The 24,558-nt window shown below is 39.3% G+C and overlaps 1 protein-coding gene across 1 annotated transcript in view; it reads left to right on the top strand.

Moving 5' to 3' along the window:
- The window catches only part of LOC126875119 (protein O-mannosyl-transferase TMTC4-like), a 167,767-nt gene extending 143,809 nt beyond the window's left edge, over nucleotides 1-23,958 (top strand). The window contains exons 3-6 of the mRNA XM_050637846.1: nucleotides 6,436-6,509; nucleotides 15,940-16,071; nucleotides 17,773-17,845; nucleotides 22,123-23,958. Of these exons, the coding sequence (XP_050493803.1) occupies nucleotides 6,436-6,509; nucleotides 15,940-16,071; nucleotides 17,773-17,845; nucleotides 22,123-22,236 (393 nt within the window). The 3' untranslated portion in view covers nucleotides 22,237-23,958. The remainder of the gene's footprint in view (nucleotides 1-6,435; nucleotides 6,510-15,939; nucleotides 16,072-17,772; nucleotides 17,846-22,122) is intronic.
- The last annotated feature ends 600 nt before the right edge of the window (nucleotides 23,959-24,558 follow it).

Raw genomic sequence — 24,558 nt, 5'->3', positions numbered from 1 at the left:
TATACGTTATCAAGGTACAAAACTTCCCTATAACATCCATAATTTGCAAATAAAATACAAATAAATACAAAATGCAAACATAACGTACAAATAAATATTTATAAGATATAATTCTAAAGAAACGATATGGAGAACTGACCTAGTAATATTCGCGATATCCGCGAGAAGATAACGATGAAACCGGATTCTCTCGAAGTTGGCAAGTATCCGAAGATTTAGATAGATCTGCAGAGGTAAACGCGTTACGTGGTAGAGTTGGAAATCAAAGGAATCGACCGTTCCGACGAGTCTGTTTAGCCCTCGGAATTCTCGCGTTAATTACGCGCGTCTGTGACTACGGAAAGGCGCGGGAAAGTAAAAGGAATGCAATCCGATATAAAAGAGCGTGGAGGAGTTGCGAGGAGAAAGCTAGAGGCCGGAAGAAGAAGGGGCGGATAAGCCACCTCCGAGTAACGAGCGAACTGCTACGGAACTACCGCCTCATATAATCAATTAGGACTCTTGAACGAGTGAGATGGTAATGGAGTTGAGCTAAGTACAAACTGGAGCAAACTGGCGTCGACTTGAACGAACGTATCAACCACCGCATCCTCCCGGCTTCGTCTACTTCCATCTATCCGTTTCCACGAGAACCAGCGATCTTCGACAACTCGAAAATTTATTAAGTATCGCGTATAACGCTATTCGTATGATCTTATCCCTATTTTCGTGTGATTTCACGTTCGTACTATTTTGCTTGATGAATCGAATAATATAAGAATGACCCGGATATAACGATGAACGTTTCTAAAGAATGGATAGAGGCGATTAGTAAACTTTGTATATTCGCGTAAATCCAGATTTTTATGAATATAACTGGAAAAGTAGGATTCATAATTTTGCAGATTCATATTTCTCTAAACACAGTTAGAGGAGAAGGATCCGCGTAAAAAAGATTGGCTTCGCCCTCTGAATATTATAACGAGCGTTACAAGAGTCGAGAGAAGCTCAAAAATTCTCTCGATTGCACAACGTTCGTTTTAATCCGTTTTTCTCACTTGAGGGTAGAGCCGCCACTTAGGTTAATCGTCGGTTGGTGTTTTTTTCGAAATTACCCATTATCCCTGGCCATCAATTCGAGGGACATTGAAGGCGCGTGAAAGAATCTATCACAAAGTGGCCAGAGTAATCTCTGTTATCTTAAGTAGACCCTTCGTTTATGGCTCCTTGGTCCTCGTCGAGGCCACTTTCGACTCCTTTCTCATCCCCTTGACGTTGACGGAGTATTGTTCCACGTCCGAGATTTTCCTCCAAGTTCCTTCCACTAAGCGGATAGGGTAGATAAGAGGACGAAGGACAGGGTCCTCGGAAAATGTCAACTTGTTGTTTATCTTATACCGATTTCGTTTTGGCCCATTTACCTGCGATGAATCTCACGCCCTGAATTGCTATTATAACTCGTAAAACGCGATACGTCGTGTCACTTAGATAATATTGTATTGCCGCAAAAGATCCGAGATTAGAACGGTGCTCGCTGATAGCAATAAAATTGAGCCAACTAGTTTATCGCAATATGCAAACGGTATAATGGATCATACGAGAGAACATAATCAAATTTTATTAAGATAATTTTACTTGTTTGTCTCGAATGTAGGTCTTACGCTCCTTTCGCAGATCTCCCTGAAATATAAGATTCTCTCAAATATACATTTTATGCTTCGTTTCCAAATATCGCTTAAACGTATAACTATCAAACTGTAGATATTTATGCCTTTTTGGGAAGTTTAGGATTCCAAAAGTCTACAAAATGCATATACTTAACGTGCAAAAACATATAAAATAACTGTAGAGGTTTATGCGTAGAGGGCGGTTGTTCGGTGAGGTTTGTGGCTGATCGGTACTAACAGGACGCCGACAGGTCGAGGCATCAACGCGATCGTAACACCTCCCGGGCGATCCGGGTGCCAACCGCCAACACCAGAGGGCTACTACGACGACAACGAGTCTGTCTGTCTCGCTAGCGGTCGAATATACGGTGTCACGATACAAATACCGCATCTAGCGAGACTCCCTCTACGTCTAAGGCAGGGATTACCGGCCATAGCCTTACTGACGAGTCCACCGGTAGTCCCGGGACGAAACGCGAATTCTCTTTTCATCTGTCTGGGACAATTACCCCCAAAGGTTTAATGGACGAGACTGCTCGTTGTTGAAACCGTCGAATATATTTAAAATGATAAATTAGTATATAGATAATGCTCGCAAAGACGCTCGTACTAACCGATTCGCTAAGACAGTGTACAAGTCGCAGAATAGGATCGCTATTGACTCGTTAATTAGATCGCTGATAATTCGTTGATAACTGGTTGATAACTGATCGACAACTGACTGTAACTCATTTCCTTGCGATCGCGCCCGTTTATTTGTACTGGTCGGGGGAGCGAATTCGTCTACGTTTGACGGTTGTATGTAGTGGCGACATTGTTTTGCCCGGAGTTTATTTGTTCTTACATTACTTGCAACCTAATGGTCTTGATACTCCGTGGCAAAACAACAATATGATTTGAATTATTCTTTGACTCATATGCCGCTACATAACCAAAGTGATCTGAAACAATCCGACGTAAGCTGAATTTCATAAATTAACTTTCGAACAAATTCTCGATGTTGTCTATGTAAAAACGTACATTTCGAGTAACAGTAGCTTTGACGACAATCGAAGCACATTTCTAATAAGTAACCATGCCGAATGCAATTAATGTTTCATTAAATCGTTCTCCCTTGGGAGAAGAGCTCGATATCTTTCCTGTATTCTTTTCATTTCTTTTCATCATCCGAAGGGAAAGGGATTGATTTATTGCTTTCTGATGTAGCCGGCCACGTTGAAAGTCATATTCATCAATGTCCATCACGGTCGCAATTATAGTCGAAATTTAATAATAACGCGAGCAACTGTATCGGTTTTGCTTTCGTGCATCCTTGAACCATCCATAAAATGTATGAAATTAGCGGATCGGCGTATGCAACGGCGCTTCATTAACGGTGACGTAATTTATTGCCGTACAGGACAGTTAATAATAATGAGAATTTAATGATACGGGGGAAACTTCGAAATTTCCCAGACAAACGTTAATCATTTTTCGAACGCAGAGAATATGCGTATCTGTACATTGTTAATCATGGTGTGCCGCGCGTCAATGAGAAATTAATATAGCTGAATAGAAAGATGTAACGTTTCGATGCTTGACGTTCACCTAATTTCACCAATCGCCGGACCAAAATTTAACGAAATTAAATGTTTCGCGATTGACGATGCAATATGCGTGGAAAGTTCCATCCTACAAACGAGATTAAATTGGAAAAGTGAAATAACATTTTTCCCTAGGAGACTTCCTATCTGATTTTCGAACTCGGACCTTTTTTCCTATATTCGAATGTTTTTAATTCTGTAAAAAGCGTTGTCTGACAAAAAAAGATATGGTCGTTTATTATATATACAGGGTGATTGGTAACTGGTGGTACAAGCGGAAAGGGGGTGATTCTACGCGAAAAAAGTCGAAAATATAAAATAAAAATTATTTTTTTTAATTTTTTCTTTTTTTCTTTTTTTTTTAACTTTTTTCCATCGAGACAACGATATACAGTGAGATCCGTTATAACGTACCGCACGTGTACCGAGCGAAAATTCAAATTCGAATTTCTCGAAAACAAAGCCTCGAACGGAAAATTTTTATTCTATATTTTCGACTTCTTTTTTCGTGTAGAATCACCCCCTTTCCGCTTGTACCACCAGTTACCAACCACTCTGTATACAGCGACTATTTATCGTATTATTGAAGATGCACAAAAGGTTTGAATACTAGAAAATTTTATAAATATTACATTTTAATTATTAGTATTGCAAAGGATTATAACAGAGTTATTTTTGTATCTTTTTATTTAACTTATATTCTGGGAGACTCAATTACAGTTGAACATTTGTATTTCTGTTTAGTAGAGAATTCATCTTTGTTCTATGCACTATTAAAATTTATTCTCCGCTGCAAGAATCGTCGGCGATATTACACACGTACATGAGAATACAAATAGCAACATTTTCATAACTCGCGTAAAATATGTAATCTTTTATTTCTAAATTAATATTACTGTATCTTAAATTGTTAAAAGTAGATGCTAGCACTTGTTAGAGAAATAAAAAAGCTACAAAAAAGGTTAAAGATTGTGGAACCTTTTTTTTCTTTTCTTTAATTGGCACTATTCTAGAATCATCGGAGTAATTAATTACTGTTAGAATGTAATCTTAAAGTTAAGATTAATAATCTGTGGAAGACACAATGTTTATGTTGAAATAATATTAGGTGATATTTATTAAACAAAATTACAGAACCAAATGTATTTAAAATGTAAGTAAGTGTTATGGATTGTTGGCAGTTGGCCAGTTACTGTCAGACTGACTGTACGTAGTAACCCATGGTTCCTTAAAAGATTTTGAACCCCACTCTCTATACAGTAGTGAGTACGACCTGTGCAAGTGTCCTGCTCAAATGCCTGTGTAGGTGTCTGTATAAGATTAATATCGTTGTATTCCAACAATTACAAACTATAATTTCGTCCTTTCACCTCGTTTAATCGTACACACTGGAAATTTTGATGAAAGGATAATCAAGTAATTGTGCGCAATTAATAACAAATAACTCTGACTATATATCGTAAGTACAGTTCGATGTTATAATAGTTGTATAAAAGTTGCATATATTCTGAGCAATAACGTCATTTAAGAGACATATTTGCGACTTGTTTCACACAATTAACCGTAAATTTCCAAAATATATTCCACACTCGTTCGTTGCGTGTTCCCGCCGTTCGTCTATTTTTCCATCAAACAATTCACAACGTTCGCGACAAGTTGGCATTCGGCGATAGCGGCAAATGGAACAGCGTTACCGCAAACGTAAGCAGGTTATCGCGAAAGTAACAAAGTTGATTACAACTATCGATTAACCGAAATTGAAAATTCGTCTACCGAACCAACAATAGAGACGCGAGTTTCTGCAGACGGTGCGGTGTCGCAAATTAACGCGGAATAGTTGTTACACTGGATGACGGTAGCTGCATGCGCGCGTGCAGGGACCGTATCGTAGATCGGAAGATCAATTCCGCCGGACCTCGATTCGAACTTCTTCGAAACGATTTCGTTTAACGAACTCTCGTTCGAAAGCTACGAATTAAAAGTGTAGTATCGTGGACGAAAGGCTTAAGAGATATCGGACGAACCATAAACAATGTCGCGAGAAAGCCTAAGTGCCGACAGGCCCATCAATGTATCGTCGGTCCTTCGATCGAATAGTTACGTGGAAGGGGCCTGCGTGACCCTGGCCACGTGCGATTGCGGAACACGTGCGTGGTGGGGCTAAGACAAAAGACAAAGGGATGCTAAGGGAGAAAGACGAATTAACAGTCAGTGTTAGTTGAGAAGCCAGAGTGTGTGAATCGAGAAGTCAGGAAGATAGTGTTGCTATCGTTGTCGAGAGAGTGTGGTCCTCGTGAAAGAGAACGTTGGAAGCGTAGTGACGAGAATTGCAAATCAACTATTTAGTTGTCTTAATTATAGTACGTCATTGTATTTAATTCACGTTAAATAACCAACGTTTCCCGTTTAACCAACATCTGTTTAATCTATTGTAAATAAACTAATTGTAGTAAAAAATCCTACAAAAGGGACCTTCGGTTTCTCATTTCGAGTGCCCGTAACAGCGGCGCGAGAATCTCAGAATTAATTCGTTGGGTATGGTTGATCGATTCGTGGTAATGGACGATGTCCGTAAATTTCTAAGATGCAACCCGCTGAATGAAGGAGAATGAAAGGAAAAGGGAGCGTTGGTGCGGAACAAAGAAGGATAAAACGAAAAACGGAAGATGCTGAGGCCACCCAGTGGCACATACGAATCTATGGATCGAGGTGATCCTCGAGAATCTTGGCACCATCCGAGCCGGTAGCTCAAGACGATCTTCGGGAAGCACGGTTATTCACTGGTGGCGAACTGTCAATAACTTGGCCAGGCTCTCTTCTCTTTCAATTCGTCCCTGGCCCTTTGGATCACATGGCCGTGTTCCTCGTCGTTTGTTCCGTGAAAGGGATCTCCTCGTTGGCTTTCTGGCGCGTCGTGGCCTTTTCGTTTTACACAGCCAAATCCAATTTCAGTCCACCGCCTACCCTGCAAGATCTTCGCACTGGCTCGAACGTCCATTGTGTCCTTCGATTTCGCTTCTCGGTGCTCGTGTCAGAGAATCTACAGATTTACCACTTTGGTATTAATGTTTCCGCGTGGAACCGATCATTCGGGTAGTTTGGTTCTGCGTTTTTAATATTTCCGATATAAAATAATTTGTTCGCGCGATACAGTTTACAGAGACGCTCGTATATCAGATTTTCATGACATTTTCTTCTTGTTTCAGGTGACTGGCATCGTAGGACGAGCAGACGTACTCGCTTGCATCTTCTTCTTATTGTCGTTTCTCGCTTACCATGGGTGAGTGTAATTTTATGTAACAACAATTGCTCCATACAAAACGATAGTCCTGATCCAGTGATAATTACTTTTCGTCCACCTGCTTCGTCATAATTGCGTTTTGCTTACTCGTAGTTAAGTTGAATGAAGGGAAACGAAGTTGAATTTAGTATAAGAAAGTTCCCTAATTTATTGCACATGCTCTCTACGGAATGTAATAATCAGATTGCAGATTTCTATGCGTACGAAATTTAAAGATATCGTACGAGTATCGGTGGCGATACTTAACAGATGAAACTGGGCTTCTACCTTTATTATTTTCTTAAAAATCCATCATTCAACGATAACGATTCCTTGCTTTGTCTATTAGTAACTGTCGCATTGTCGTATTACAAATTCGTCGTTGTTGAAACGTCAAATCCAGCAAAGGACACTCCAGCGAAAAATTCACAGACGTCAGCCAGTGAAAATCCGTATCAAAAGAATAACAAAAGTGATCCTCTCATTTCCTACGTTCTATTCTGTTTGTTCTTGCGTTCAGGTTGCGAGTAACCAAATAAGGTAGCGTGCCAGAGGCCGTAATACAGCCATAATTTCATAGAACCATAGAACTTACTAGGTGTGCAGATACGTACGTATGTACGTCAGCGACGTCGAGCGTCGCTAACGGTCGGGACGACGCCAATCTGACGTTGAAACAGCGGCCCATTTATTCTCATGAGCGACTAGGCGGTGTGTGGAAATTATAAACTAAACTAATTTACTCCCTCGGGCCCCGAAGCGTCAGCCAACTATAGCGTATGCTGGCTGGTTGATCGCTTCCGAGCGTTTCTCATCCTCTCTAACTTTCCCCCTTTGGTCGTTTATATCGATCCTTAAACGTGAAAATATAAAGTGCTTACGAGCACGATCCCGCGAACTTACCGCGGAAATCTTTTTATCGTCGGTGTAAGAGGATTGCGGACTTATGTATGGTAAGCGATGTAACGGCTAGTTCGTCGCTCGACTTCGGGCACTTGGAGGGGGTCGTTTGACTTACCTGACTCCCGTCATGGTATATTAAAGCGTTCTTCTGAAGTTGAAGCTTTCTTTTTGTTCTTTTTAGGGATTGTGTCTTCCGCCTTGTTTTTCGGGAATACGAGGACATAGATTGAAAGAAGAGTATTTTTAAGAGATTTTTAACATCAGACTATGGTAGCGATAGACTGTGATTGATAAGCGGATGGGTCGATAACTGCGCTGAGAACGTAACATCGAAAAGTTAATTTCAATTAATAACGATAATGTGAAACTGAATACGTACACAGATTTGTGGATGTATACTGTTGTAGACACTTCTTACGAATATACTCGTTGGCACTATCATGAAATCGATATTACGACAATCGTAATTACGTTGTCGCGTCTCGTTTAAGTGTCAATGAACCGATCGAGCAAAAGATCATTGAAAGAACACAGCGCGTTAAAAATAGTTTAACACGGTCACATCCTTAGTTTCGCTTTCGCAAAACTCGTAACATTTTTATCAGACATCGGATGCGACCGGTTTTTCAAATCGAGACCTCCGCCGTGAGAACGTTATCCAACGAAAGCAACAGCGGCCTGTTCGGTGAAATGAATTTCGACGCCGGACGGCTACGTAATTAAACTTGAACCTTTCGCGGGGCAACACGGGCCTGTTTGAAATGAGGGGAAAAACCAGCTCGTATTGCAATCGATCGCGGCGCTTTCGACGTCGAGCGAATGCGCGTTTTTTCCCCCTCGATGGAAATAAGAGAAACAAATATCGAGATAACGGCGCGAGCCGTGTAAAATACGCGGTATATCGAGAGAAGCGAAGGTGCATAACTCGTAAACGGCGAGGTAAATGGCTGCTCTGTTTAAATGACCGTTGAAACAGGTCAGTGTGTCAACCCTCGGGCTTTTAGGTAATGAATCTCGAATGAATATTTGTATTAAAAATGGGGCGGACGCGCGGAAGGGGGTGAAAGAGTAAGAGGAAGAATACGAAACGTTTGCGAACAAACGTTTATTGTTCGAAATCAGTGACATCGTTCGTCGAATTACTCAAACGTATTCGACTGTTAGCGAACGTTACAATACCGCCGAATGCTTGGATCGTTGTATCGGCCTTTTTCTTCGTCCACAGTTTTACAGGAATAATCGATTAACTGTTCGTTGAGCGTTAAAGTAAACGCGGTTTAACGGTGAATTTTAATTTTGAAGAAAACGATGCTTTTGCTTTGGTACTTGGATTACCGTTTCGAATTATTTCTTGCGAGAGAAATGTATATGGATATTATTTGTATACAAAAGCGACCATCGAAATCTGTTCTTTTTCGCCGTGTATCGATCTTAATTTTTTATCGAACCGTAAAATTCAAAGCTGTACGATCCATCGCAAAAGTCTCGTGATTCTATTCGTGGAACGTTCCAAGCCAGCAAATACCCAGGAAGGAGGATAGCGTTTGGAAAAACTTTTGGAACGAAAAGTAAAGCCATCGTTGAGTCGATCGATTGACAGCTGGATGCTTGGATAAAGCGGTTGTCTCGGAATCCACGGGATCCATTCGTCCGCTTTTCCATTTCCCTTTGGTTTAGCCCGTCCTTTCAGTGACGATACTTTTCCTTATCCGCGTAATTGCCACCTTTTAAATCCGTCGATTCGGAACGAATCTCCTTTTCCACGGCTGCTTATGCAGCATTATGCATACTTGCCAAGAAATTAAGTGGCTAACGATTTACGTTGATCGCACTCTTCCATCGAGTTCTTCGCTTTCTCCATTTATTACTCTGCTATTTCGTCGACGTTTTTCAACCATTCAAACCTCTCGCCATAGTTAGACACAGCAATACCATAAAGATTGATTATTTGGACTGCATTTGAGAATAAAATAAATATTTACGCAAGCTCGAAGTAATTTAATCGCGAAATGTACTATTGGGTTGGCAACTAAGTGATTGCGGATTTTGTCATCAGGTGGTAATGGAAAAATCCGCAATCACTTAGTTGTCGGCCCAATAGCTACGAGGATGTTTATGCAAGATCGCCCTTTTACGAGCACAGTGAAGAAAGTGGAACCCGAGCAAAGATACACGTACGAACGTTTCACGACCTAAATATTCTAACGACTAATCTATATTACTTTGGATATTTTACATATTTTTGCGTACTATGTATACTCTATGCGTTCCTGTAACTAAACTTTCCGTAAATGCACAAAAATACGTAGTAACTGATAGTTGCGATAGAAATTTGATGGAAATTCGATGTGACAGTCGGATGTTTAAAGCACGAAGAGGAAAAGTGAACTAAGCTACATTTTTTTCTAAATTGATCATGAGTTTATAGCATTAATTTATTCCAATAAACTGTATTGGTCTGGTAGTATGAGAATGGAGGGATTCGTGTTGTTCGAATCAGTACCAGATAACTTAACGGAATCAGTCGTGCAATGAATATTTTGTGGTCGCATCTATTTTAGATAGCGAATTACTCAGCTTCTTGAGTATTGGGGTTAAACTACTTTTACTCTCAAGGCTTCAGATATGTATATTAACTAGCTTTTCTCCTCAAGTATAGGAAAATAGTTCACTTTGCATAAAATTAATACGCGATATCGTATGACTACATTATTTACCCTATGTGTATGTACTTCAGTCCTATACACGTATATATACGAACATAATATCTTGAATATTTTACAAAATGCGCAAGATAATTCCAAGAAACGTCTGTACGTACGCTCGATACGACGAATGCTTAATATACGATGTCCCGATTCTCATGCAATCTTTATCTGTTCCATTCGACTTAAAATAAATAAGTTTGAGCAAAATCCTTCTACATTGATCTTTCATCTTTAAGAACATAATAACATTAATACATGGATCGAATTATATAACACGTGTTCGTGTGATAAAACGTCTATCGTCGTTAAAAAATTCGAATTATTAAGCTATTCGTCAAACATGAGCGATCTGGGCGGAACTTTTAAATCACTCACAATTAAGCAGTTTACCAATCCCCTCGAAGAAAGAACCGTCCATTTTAAGTACGAACAGCTGCATTCATTAGCTCGATGAATCCATTTTTGAACACAGAGCATGGCCCGATAAATCGTAAGATCAACGACCTTTCGCCCGTTTAAATTGTTATCTCGTTTGGTCATTCGTTCCTTTAATCGAACTTACAATTTATGAAACGCCGTTGTTTTTTCCATTTCAATTTCTTTCCACGGTGATAATTACCGGCCGAATATCCAATAAGTAATAATTTCTGCGCGTAATCCTCCGTTTTCAGGCGCGAGCATACGACCATACTGTTTTTGCCGTCTCAGACGGAACTCGGCACTCCGCCTCGTTACGACAACCGTTCATTAATCTTACTTACCGAGCTTTGATGTAAATTGTAAGAAATGCCGCGTCGCTCTGCTCTGGACGTTCTCGCCGTTTTTACCACCCCATGGTTTGCGCTTTTACCTCCCGGTGGGCTTGTTCCGCGTTAACCCCATCCTTCGAAATCTGGTGCCATTTCGCTTTTAGACAATTCGTTGCTGAAACTTGAGTGTACCTAGATGAGAACGTAGCCGAAGAACGTGATGTTTCCTTCTTTAGGTAGATTGGAAGATATTTGGATGGAAGTCGACCTATTCATTCGTTAGACGGCGTTGTTAGCGTTAAATAATTTGATAACGCGAATGATTCGTAAACGATGAAATTATCGATTTCATTTGACATTGAGTTACTCGACAGGACTGGGAATAAAATTTTATTCCAATTCGTTGTTCGCTTGTTCCTTAGGTATTTTGCCCATCTAATTTCACTGTTTCGTTTGTTAGGCGAGAGAGAAGTTTATTCTCCCGAATATCTGTTTGTATCAATTAGCAACAATTACCATATGCGTTCGTCTTATACATGTGATCAAACGTCCTTCCAAATCTTCTTTATCAAATTTTTCGAACGACCCTATGAAAGATTTATTCGTTTTAGCTAACAGATAATAAATGTATTTACTATCTCCTTAGTGGTTATTCCAAATAAGACTTGCAAATAGACGATACAGAATAAAAATAGTTGAACAAAGAATACGAAATGTCATAGTAAAGCGAGTTCTACGAAGTTTATCAGGATACTGGTGCGCAGTACGAACTAAGTTTCATTTTTACTTCTCCGATCCAAAAATATAACGCATTAAAAGCTTGAAACACGACAAACATTGAATTTTAAGAGTATTTGACCTGGACATGGAGAATAATTGTAATAACAATTCCAGTCCGAGATATGGAACGAAATGAATAAATCCGAATTGAACCGATGAAAAGTATAAACGAGAGAGGGAATTTAAATGATCGTTTAATTTACCGTGAAATGCGAGAAGAGGAAGCTATCTGGATCTGGTGAATTTCAATTTCGTTTCGGCGGAGGAAAACGTGTATTTCCAAACTTCTCGAACGCGTAATTGCTACTATCGATATATATATATATATACATCCCTTTATTGTCCCTTTCTCGTTTCTTTCTCGCTTTTTTCTATTCCCCTTGCTCCTCGTCCCGTTAAAAACAAAATTATCTTTCACATTCGTTCAGAACCTCCTCGCCTGCTTTGCTATCCGACCTTCTCGAAGTTTGCATGCCGATGCCGCGCTTCAAAGATATCCTAATTTAATTTCAAGAAGTTGAAATAGTTCTCGGCGAACTGTAGCTTCTTCCAGTAAGATGAAAAAAGGAAACAGAAAGAAGAAAAGAAACGACCGACGAGTTTCTCAACGCCATTGTTATCGACGATATATCTTTAACTTTCCTCTACTCCGGCTCGAAAGGTAACATTCCAGGGAGCTGTCACTTTACATTGACAAGTCACGAACTTTCTTAATAACAATTTACCTTGAGTAAAGGTTGAAACATCTTTCTGGTTAGTTGTACGTAGTAAGATCGAACGCTCGAACGTTACGTACGCTGTTTTTCTTATTTTCAAAGGAAATATATGTATCGTTTAATCTCTGCCGGTTTCGCATTCGTATATCTTTACCTCTTTTCTTTGTACTTTCGAATAATCCTTCTTCGAGTATGATATTTTTGCCGGTCGTTCTTCTCTTTTGCAATTTAAATGCAAATTCGAATTATCTCGATGAAAGCAGGCGAAATGAAATTTTTTCGAACGTTTAAATTCCTTAAGGGTTTATATCGCGATATTTCAGTTCGAGTTCAGGTTAGTCAGAGAGAAATTACAATTTTACGACTATTAATTTCGCAAAAATATCGACAGAAGATATGGATTTAAATCCAAATTTAACACGGGCTCGTTTTTCCGCAACGGGGTTTCATTATTCGTCATACGTATCGAATTACGAGGCGTTTCGCCACATTTTCTTCGTCTATATTTTTTCCTACTTTCCAGCGATCGTCCAGCCAGGCACAATGCAATCTAAATGTATCTCGCGAAGAATGAATATAATTGTTCCTTGCGGTGCCATGATTCAAAGATAGCTTAAGTTTATTATACCTTCTAATGATCCTCGTTAATTTTTCTCAGGAACGCGTTATTAACTCCGCGAGCGATCTTTTAATTTGGACGTTTTTCAACCGTCATTTCATTTAGATCGACCCTTCAGACCGGTAAGTAAATTTTTTAATAGTGGCTCTAGAAAGTCGCGTTCTAAATTTCGCGTCGCGTGGAAGAATCTTTAAATACGAGCCACCGTTTCTGCAACTTTTGTGCTTCTTATTGCATTCATTTGGTTTTGTCACGGTTCGAATCTTGCGATGTGTTTTTTTCTCGCATTAATCAGGTTGAAGGACCAAAGTCGAAGTACGATCGGTGTATTTAGTACTTTTAGAGTAACTTATTTTTTTCATTAATACCATCGAGATGAATTTTTCACTTAACGATGATCACAGTAATAATATAATAATACAGATTATAATGTGCACAAATTTGAAAAAACTATAGGCGAAGTATAATTTACATTTATAAGATAAAGATGGTGTATTATCGAAGACGTTCTTATTTCGGGGGACTTCTCACCAACAAAACGTAATTCAACGTTATTTACAAAATTAATATTGTCTACACAGACTCTGTGCATATATTTTGTCACGCGGTGTATAATTTCCAAGGTTTTCCTCTTTCTTGCTTAATACGATTGCGTGTAACGTTTTGATGATGGAGCGATATTTTCGAGTTATTTCTTGTTTTACACTCAAGACAATATACAGGGTGGTTGGTAACTGGCGGTACAAGCGGAAAGGGGGCGATTATACGCGAAAAAAGAAGTCGAAAATATAGAATAGTTCAGAGTAATGGTATAGTTCAGAGAAATAAAATTAAGGTCGCCTAGTCAAACGAATACATCGAGAAATACTATAAAGTCGAGCCGAATTATAATTTGAAATATCGTTAAAAATAGATATTAAGCCTGTTAATTCAGTGTTACAATCATTTGAAATACCTCTGTTATCCTAATCGAAACAGGGGAACGAGTGATTCGTGGTGTCGACTATCAAAATCGTAGCGACAATTTACTCTCGCTGACGCGTTTCCTCACGATCGCGTCTCTCCGCGAACGGTCGTAACAATATATAAAATATAATAGAGGCCGTGTCGGTTAAGATGATGCAGCTGATACATTACGATCTAGGATTCTATCTAACAATGAAAATTTTAGTAAATAATGTGAATACAAAATTTGAAACAAGGTGTATTAAAAAGATAAAATAAAATATATTAAAATATCGTGTGAATCTAAGCTGTCATATTTTTGAAATTTTAATAACTGTATGACAAAGTCATGGATTTTGTTTGTTTGATTCGTTTATCTAGTAGTCTTAGAGTGGCTCGAAGCATAAGTTGTTTGCAGCCATATTGCAAACGTCGCCTTATCCATATAAAGTATACGAAAAGACAAAATATGTAAGCAGAAGCTTAGTCTACTGCCACGACCCAACCAGTGTTTACCCAAACAAAGCGCAAATCCTCCTGTATATAAATTTTCTTTGTTGGACGTGTTATTACGTATTCTTGGCTTATAGGGTAAGTTGTTATTAGACATCGAAAACAGGAACCAAAGGAACGGATGGAGTAAATATTTTTGATAATTACTATCGCGGTAGCCATTACTAGGTAATTGGCTATTTACGTAAACTACGCGCAATCATTATGCTAATGAACTTAATCACGTTAATCGAATAGCAGAATCTTATAGAAAATCACGTATATGTAATTTGTAAATTGCAATACATTAAAATATTCAATCGATCAAATTTTGATGAATTAATTGTACGAACTTTCTGAGGTCGAGACTTCCTTTTGAACATTTTGCTATTTGTTCATACATTTGATACATTTTAAACATTTTAGCGCACTGTCGTATACGAGTTTTGAGAATTAACTGAAAACTCAGGTTTCCGGTTAAAATAATGCAGTGAAACATAGTGATTAACTACGGTATATAACAAATGGAATTAAAAGGTACCTCAATTGCACATTGCGTACTCTCCATTTCAGCGAGAGTTAACCGCTGCTATTTGAAATTGAGAGAAATAGAGGAATAAACATTGTATACCCGATGAAACAGTGGTTCATCGTTTAATAATATTAACCAGGAAACTAACTCTTTTTTCTCTTTCTACCAATTCTCTCGTTATATACTGGTATTTTAATTCTTTTGCAGTGTTCTGCGCGAGAATCTGAGGCAAATTAAGTAGAATTTTATAAATATCGTATTTTAAATGACATTATTAGCCTGTAAATGTTCATACAAGTTTGGAGATACAACTAATGGAGATAATCATAATTAGAATAAAAATTCCGCTAAGAGTCTGTAATTAAGACACAAGATTAGGATCGATGTTGGACTTTTTTTACAGAGTTATTGAATGAAAGTTGCCTAAGTTAAATTCATTATTAGATTGCAAATATTTACGTAAATCTATGTTCTTATAAATATAGTTAAATAAATGCAATCTAATCGACAATTTCTTTCATTCGCTACATATTACTAGAACGAGTGCTATACTTTGGGTATTTTTGGACCTCTCAATTCTCCATGAGTGCATGGACATTGAGAATCTAGTCATCACACGTAAAGCAATCGTTTAATATAATTTTTAATTCTATTTCCTGTATTCGATGTCAAAATGCAAGAACTCTTCAATCGTTCACTCTGAATTCTCCGTCACTTCGTTTCCCCGTCAAAGGAATGAGATGAAAATTGAAAATTTTCGTAAGTTTCAAGATGCAGCAATATTTAATATGACAATATTTCGAATGTATTTTTAAGCCGGATCGAGGCTGTAGCTTCGCTTTCGAATTTTACATTAAAGTGCTCAGCTTTTTATATCAGGAAACTTTGATGGTCACTGTGGAACTTCCTGTTACACAATTCCATCTTAACGACCGGATTCTATCCTAAACGCATCAAATGAAATTTTTTCTCGTTTCGTGTTCCAGGCAGCAGACGGCTTACGTGTGGAGCAGCGTGTGCTTGGGGGCGCTGTCGATGCTTGCCAAGGAAACCGGCATTACTGTTTTGCCTCTAAACCTTCTTTACGACCTTTGTCGCTCCTGGCATTCAATCAAGAGGTAAGCGTTTAAGTCTCACGCTCGCCGACCAGTTTGGAAACGCGACACGTAACTCACGTCGATAAATCCTGAAATAAGGAGTAACATTGTGTCTTGCTCGTAGCTTGCGCGACTTTACGCGACCCTTTGCCACTTCTCAACCCACGATTTCTTCGTTTATAACGAGAATTGCAGTGAGTCGAGGGTGGATTTCATGCCGGTAGGATAATACGGCGTAGCTTCGACTTAGACCCTCGCTTTTCTGAGAATCGAAATACTCGAAAGCCTTCGCTGCATCGAGATTCACAGAAGGACGAACGATACCTCGCTTCATCCTACAATTTCCCATGTAATTATCGATCAATGCGTCTAAATTTTATCGTATTCCTTTTGCAAAACAATGCTACTTTCGTGTATTTATAGGTCAAATCAAAGACGAAGACATTTTTTACTTTAATCACACGTCTGAATTTTCCCTGAGAACTATTAACACTTTGACTGCCACGCCGAAATCACATGATTCGCTCAGGACGCCACGGGAGTATTTTTATTATTCAAAGCATATAATGGCAAAATAATAATAGATTGACGATGCAAGACAACATTCTTCCCCAATGGACCGTTTATCTTATTGGTGGTCACGGGTGATCACCGTGGGGCCTTGGTAACAATTGATAGCGACATATTATAACAAGGCTTGGTTTATTTCAACCAACCATTCGCATTCGTTATTTCGTCGTAAGCAAAACGTCCAGAATATATTGTTGAAACGTGTAGATGATATTAGTAAACGGTATTTGCTCATTCTACATATAATAGTAAGGTATGTGTACACTTCTAACTTCAATTATACGATTATAAAGCAGCATTTACAATTATTTTCTAAGGTGTGTTTATAATAATATTCGTAGATTACCCCTGAAAGATATGGATGCAAACACAGAGCACCGTTAGGTGCAGGATTCGTTCTCATTTTTTTTTTTTTTTTATTGATGTTCTAATATAAATGTTTAATCGTTCAATGGGGCACTTTTTATTTCAAGGTATCCTCTATTTATCGGTTATATTCAAAATGACCTAAATCTCAATTTTCATATAATTTTTACAATTGTAAGAAGTTCAAGCGCTCCGGCCATCGGTGACCACCGTGGCGTCACAGGAGAAATCGTGTCCGGTCATATATCACCAAAGTGTCAGTCAAAGTGTTAAAACTCGATAAGAAACGAGTAGGGACGAGCGTGAAGAAAATTGCCTTCGACAATAAAATATAAAAATCGCGCGACACCATATGCAATATGTAATACGAATATCGTGGATCCTCCTTTGCATACATTCGGAGAATAGGATTTATATCCGCAAGATTTGCGTTAATAGAGGACTCTGGCTATCGGAGTTAAACAAAGACAATCCGATGCTCGACCGTAAAATAGCGAAATCGGATTAACTGTTTACAACGGATTATGCGGGGCCAGCGTATTTGAATAACTGCGCTTCGAGGCACGCAAATGAGGGCCGCTAAATTCATGAGTTACTCGAAACTTTAACTAAATGGAAGACGCTTGGCTTGATTAAACGTAATTTCCGAAATAGAGGAAAGATAAAGAGCAATGAAAAGTATTTGGCTGATGTCGATTCGATCATGGAACGAGCAATATCTGGAAGGTTGGAGTTTTTTCCACGATAACGACAAAGTTCGCTGAATGCTTTGTTTCTTCGTTTCAGGTCTATTTTCGAGGCCAGATGGAACGACGACTCGAGACACCTTTCTCGTCGGGCTGCGGCGCTGCTTGTTTCGGTGAGTTCAATATGTATGTTCGAAATTAAATTGGATTAAAAACACGTTCCTGTTCCTAAGTATAACAGTTATTGATTATTGTAGGGACGATTAATTGGAATTGTGTACTGTTCGTGCAAGATGCTGATCGAAGGGTTTTAGGATTGACAATTATATATCGATACTGTGAAAATCTGAACCTAAATTTTATTAATAAAATTTGAAGTCGGTTGTTACGGTTAGGAAATCGCGTCTAGAAATATTAGAGACAAAAGTATCGCAAATGCGAGACTCGAGAAGCCCACAATCGTCGCCAATCATGTCATTTTTAACACGGTTACTCGCCTATTGAAATCAGATTTCATAGCTATCAAATGGACAAGTCAACCAGCTTCTCCGATGACAACAAGAGAAAGACATGGCAATAAGCCCCATTTGCGCAGCCACGAATACCATACAGGGAATAGAATCGAATCCTCTTAACGTGTCGCACGTGGTCACTCGTGCGCGGAAGCCCTGCATGATTTTCCGACGAGCAAGGGACGCGCGTATTTTACCCAATGGCAATGTCGTTATCGTATTACCCGCAATGTCTAAACTCGTGTCGGGCAGGAACGAATAAAGAGATCGTGCTTGGTCTACGTATCCGCGTCTATCCATTTATCTTGTTTCACGAACTCGTTCACCTTGTGCTTCGAGACATCGTTCAGGAAATTCCTGACCGTAGCAGAGAGGACAATAATGAAATTGAAACGCAACACCGGCTGAGATCGATATCGGTGGGGTTCGGGGCGTTCTGCGGCAAATTTATACCATCGTTTACATGGAATTATCCATTTGTGTAATGGCTAATTGACTGCTCAAATACCTGTAGCCTCTATACACTTGCACTAAATATCTTGTATATCAGATTTGGTTCAAACTAGTCACGTTTCGTGATACTTGCAATGAAATTTCAAAATTCGTTACACGACACACACAATATGCGTATTTATCATAGTTGTACATATCTGGAATAGTAAAGTAGCAACGCAGGGCTCAAAGATATATAATTGGAGACGAGACAAGTGGTCTCGATCATCGATAAGACTGGAAACTGCGTTTTGTAGTATTTGCGAACGCACTCGGATCCGCGTCGTTAATTTTTAACGATCGATATCTTCCGTTTTTATCGTCAGACCGTCGAGATGTTAGCAGCGTCTCGTCGGCTTAAGTAAGTTTAACGATCGTTAACGCAGATATACTCGACGATGCCGAGAGTTCACTTTTACGATCGCGTAAGATAAACTCGCTTCCCTCGAATTGTGTTGGCCAACCCACGGAAACTACTTAGGCTGTTCCAGCCTGACGTAAAGCGATCGTGGCTTTCGAGGACTTACGATGAAATACGAGACAGAGAGGTGGTAGCAACGGGGTAGTTATGATTGCGCAGATGCCATTTATCAACTTGCGTTTTCTTTCTCTTCTGCGTTCTCTAGCAGACTTGGCTTTCCACGGGAACGTTTTTTAAAATTGTAACTTCTATGGAAGTATTCGCTAGTAAATAGGAAAGAGTAATTGATCTTGTAATATTTCTTCTGCTTGTAATTAGTTAAACTTGCGCAGTGTTTAAGTAAGTATCGCGTTGAAAGTTTTAGACAACAACGATATCTAACTAACGAGCGATTTTTGCCAGGATCTAAGAGAGACGCCTCAATTTTTGTCCGTATTTTAACTCTTCTCGTAATTCGCGTGATTTTTATCGTATCTACGAGGTTATGGACGTGTACCAAGTATTGTCGAACCGATGGAAAGTCGTGTGTACGCACAGCGCGTAGTTCTACCAAACGGGATTCCGAGTTATGCTAATTTATGTGAAGAAATCAGGGAGGCGTGTGGTCACAACCCTCGTGCAGGGTCTCGCGTACGCACTTCACTGGCTTTCCATCCTCTTCGTTCCTGCCACCTATTGCCACTTACACGTCTAAAGGTATGTTCTTTCCGACAGGGTTACTTGACGTTCTTCTTCCCCTCAGCAACACTGAATTTCAAGGCCGTAAAATTTGCTGATCTTTATGAGGTGGACCCCTGGGTGGATTTCGTGTTATAGGGGTGTTTGGTGATTCCAGAACGTTCTATCGTTTCGAGCTACCTTCGCAGAAATTTTTCCAAGTTCTTCATCTTCTACAGAATCAGATTTTTATCGTTCAAACATTGTCCATTAGTTATACGTTATATAGAGAGCAACAGGAATTGCAAGAATTTAGTGTAATTAATAATAGAGAAAATTTAATAAGAGTTTTCATAAAGCAAAGAACAGTGTAAATATAAAAATGACTTGTTTGGCGCTAGCTTGTGTTTGTAGCGGTAGAAAAATTCTTTGATATTTCAAAGAAAGAAACTATATGTATGGAACCAACAATCAAATTGTCGACCTTTAAAATAGTAAAACAGCGATAGATTTTCATCGTCAGTTTGCAAAGTACAAAATTTCTTGTATTCTTAATAAAAGCTAAGTATACGTACCAGATGTACCAGAATTACAGCTTACAAATCAAAACATATAAACAAAAATTCTCTATCAATTTGGTCAAGTTGAATCAAAATATACGTACGAACTTACTTTATTCGGTCTCAGTGATAAAATGTATATCATACAGGAATATAATTGTTGAGATATGTATAATTTTCTGTGCTGGACTGGGTTAAATGCGTAGTAGAGATACTTGTATGTGAATATCAGTGTGTGAAAGTATGTGTGTGTGCGCAGAGTCTCGAAAATAAATGAATGTAAACTGTTCAGTCGGTTAACAGTCGGGTATAGAAGAAAGTGCTGAGACGCGTGCAAGTGTGTATCGATGAATATATAAGAAATCGCCCATGAAATAAATATATTATTATTTTAATATTAATCCTCAGTATTTATATAGTGTTCCTATAACATTATTTCGGCTTCAAAGATCCACAATTTTCAACAATAATCTTCCTTTGCTTTACTCAAAGAAGTCGTGTGAAAACGTTAAGAAGTCAAAGAACTCGAGCGTCGTTACTCGTAATTAAATTCTTCGTTCAATAATTTCAGTGCATCAACAATTATCGATACGCGTACAGGTACATATTGGCTTTGGTCGAACGGTATTTACTTTCGGTTAGAACGGAACGCATGATTCTCTACAACGGTAACAGTCGTAATCGATAACATAATGCATTAGAGATGCTCACTGTTGACTGACTGGTTCTATACGAGTATGTCTATTGTTACTTAATTGGTTTGTCGCTTAAATCTTAGCTCTATGCTTTGTATTATCTTAAAGCTGTGGACGTAATTATAATTCCGTGTAACCGAGTTAACGTGGCTGCAAACTGCTTTCGTTTGCAAACAATAGGAACGTTTAATTAACAGATTCCAAAATAGAATGCCCGATAGAAGATCTAGGAACGTGATGACGCGTTTACGAAAGCCGCAGCGTACCTTTGATAGTTCTCACAGGAAAATTAATTACACGTGTAATCAGCAACTTTGTGCGTACGTGTACGGTGTTCGGCGTATAACGCTGCGCTTTGTTATCCAAATTAATCTGGAATAATGTATTCGTGGAAGAGGGAAGCGGAGTCCTGATCGCTGGCCCATTAACAGTTAACTGAAAGTTCTCTCCGACTATTGGGAGAAATCGTACGTTTCTTGCCTCCGACTATCGGCACGAGGTTCGCCATTTGAAACACCAAACGATCCACGATCTGCGAATGCTCTATGAATGACCGCGGATGTGATCGATTTGACTGTCGAGTGATTCTGTCTCCGATCGTCGAGACGGAACGTTCGATTTCAAAGCTGGGACGATTCTAGCCTTGTTAAATTCGGCCGAACGTCCAACAAGGTGCAAGTGGCTGTAAAAATACGCGTGCTGATTAGTTTTCACCGAACGGGAAAGAAGATCAATCAGTAGACTCGTTAGATACCCTCGCGTGTGAGCGTGAGGCGCGCCTTTAACGAAGAGGCAATGAACGATACTTGAAGAGAATGAAAGCAGCGTTACACCAAGTGTTACGATCGTCGAATGAAATTTTTCCGAATGAAAAATAGCCTCTTACGTTCCAATTACTCGCTTGCCATCAAATTATTTTCGAAAATCACGTTGTTGTTGGAACGAAACAAGTATCTTGGAATCCTACATCGTAGATAAGAAATAGACAGTTCTAAGACCTTTGATAATCAATTAATTCCGTACGTTTATGCCTCTCCGTTACATACAATATAATTATATAATATAACGTGTATTTCTAAACGATATTTGATTTCCACCTGACGTCTTTTCCAGCGCGCAACTAGATGTTATCCAATCGTCACACCAAATTTCATCATAGCTGAAGGAAAAATAAAACGGGAATCGATCGAACGTAAAAATACACGACGGAGCGCGTTGGTCTCGTGAGAAATATATTCCCGGGTGTGCAGGAAGAGGTTATAATACCACCCCAGGCATTCCCGGAAGACTAACAAGAGGGAATTCCGGCGGGAACGCGGTCCAGCGACGTTCCGCGCGCGTCGGATATTTACCGAAATTGAATTTCTGTCTCGTTCCTGGCGTTCGTGGCGTGGGTCAGCGAGCCCCTTGGCGACGTAACACGATATATTCTCGCTGTGTCCAAGGACGAAGACGTCAGTGGCCAACGAAACGAGGGGTGACGTGGAACGAGAGTTGTTCGACATCGAAACGTCGACGTGGGACGTGTATCGAGTACACGTACGTAACGGCGGCTTCGTTGATCGCAGAAGAATATGAATACCTTGGATTGGCAGACATTGTCCGGCTCTAGAACCCTTCTAGAATCCACTCGTTTTCTATCTATACCAAGAACACGCCGGACATGCAGGATGGAGGATTCTGGCGAAGACAGAAAGAGAAAGGGTTGATGGGAACCGTCTACGTGGTGAAGTTGGAGGGTAAGGCGTAAAGAGCGATCTCCATCGAAGAGGATGGGTTGGCCTGGCTATCGGAATAGCGAACTGGCGCCAGACGTGACAGAAATGCGACCAAAGAACGCGTGTGTCGTTCTACTACGTAAACGCCATGACGACGTCTCGTTCTATACCATTGGCATCCGATCGGAATGTTGTCTGCTATATTTTGACGTATTGCGATGGAAGATCGATTTTTGGCTACGAGATATGTATGATAGAGACGGAGATATTTAAAGGAAAGATAGATATACGTGTATGATCAAATGCTTCTAGTTCGATTGTAAATTTGATTTATCTTTTCAACGGTAATTTTTCTGCGAAGCTGTACCTTAACGAGATTAAGTTTTCAGCGTGGTGTTAGCGTAAATCTGTGATTCGTAATTGCAACGCGATCGAACCGAGATGTGTAATATCATCGATATTCCAGTTAAAGTACAGAAAAATACTTCTTTGCAACGTTATATGTTACATATTGCACATACGCTCTGGTACAAAAGCCTCGGGTCAGCTTTCATTTTTAAGCAGGTTTCAGTACTTGGTATAAATTGAGAATCACGAAGCACGCAACTAAGTCGGGTAGTGTATTTCCGCGTAAGATTTTTAAATCGAGGCTTTTCCTGTTTTCCGTTTTCCAAGCTAGCGAATGAAACCTTCCAATGCTTCTAGCAGTGTAGCGAGTCATTGAGCCGCAAGTTGAGAGCCTCTTCCAGAAAAGGCTAGTAAGTAGCACTTCCGCAATCTGGATTCCCTTTTGTTTTACTCTCATTCATCTTTCGAGTCGCGTAAACGGCAGGCAAAAGGTTCGCGTTTTAGGGCCGCGTAAATCTTGGAGAAACAATTCGTTGAAAATTCGGACGAGATTAAATCGATAGTGTAATCGGATCGATGAAATCGGTAAACATTGAATATTTCATTCGATTCTGGCTCTAACTTTAACGAGGACTGCAGTGATTGATGTAAGTAGATACACGCGAATACAGAATAGAGTTATCACTTTTTCATGTTAGTCTGACATTGATGTCGCTTGAAGATTCGTCTATGATAAAAAAAAAATATATTATATCGAACTTAGCTTTTTATAGAAGTATTTGAACAACTTTACTAGGATCTATGTGTTTTGAACGTAGACGAAAGGAGAAAAAATTGTAAAGTAAATACGCGTTACTCGAAACAATTAAACACGCAACGATTGTTAAAGGACTTCTTTTTGTTCGCAGTTTGGTGTGCTGCTGGTGGTACGTCTGGCTCTTCTTCATGGTACTCTGCCCAAGTTCTCGCCGCAGGATAATCCGGCAGCTTTTCATCCCTGTTTCCACGTCAGGTGAGTATCCACATAAGTCCTTTATGTTACATGAGTCGTAACAAGGAATCCTATTACGATGTTTCAAAACTCATACCACCTGCGGACATGCGGAAACCGTATACGGTTGTTGTCTAGCTCGGGATGTAGCAAGCAGTATCGTGTAAACACGAAATCAAAATGACCAACAATCAAACGTGTTTACTACTTTGATCTTACTATACGCGTTTACGTTCCCCTTTTAGCAGCTGTTTGTTGTACGTTCAATTGGAGAATTCAATTAATTTTATTAGAATCTAATTCTTGTCCCTTTGAAGCTTTGCTTTTATATTTAAACTCTGTCTTAAAGATTAAATCGCCTTTTGGTAATTGCTATTATACATTTTTACATTTGATTTTAGAATCAAATACGCGTTTACCTTCTTGCACGGTTATAAAATATTAATAACGTTAATCGTATACACTATCGATTAAAGTAAACTAACGTAACGA

Source organism: Bombus huntii, chromosome 2 (assembly GCF_024542735.1).
Source record: "Bombus huntii isolate Logan2020A chromosome 2, iyBomHunt1.1, whole genome shotgun sequence".
Taxonomy (NCBI): Eukaryota; Metazoa; Arthropoda; class Insecta; order Hymenoptera; family Apidae; genus Bombus; species Bombus huntii.
This window is presented reverse-complemented; position numbering and strand designations above follow the sequence as displayed.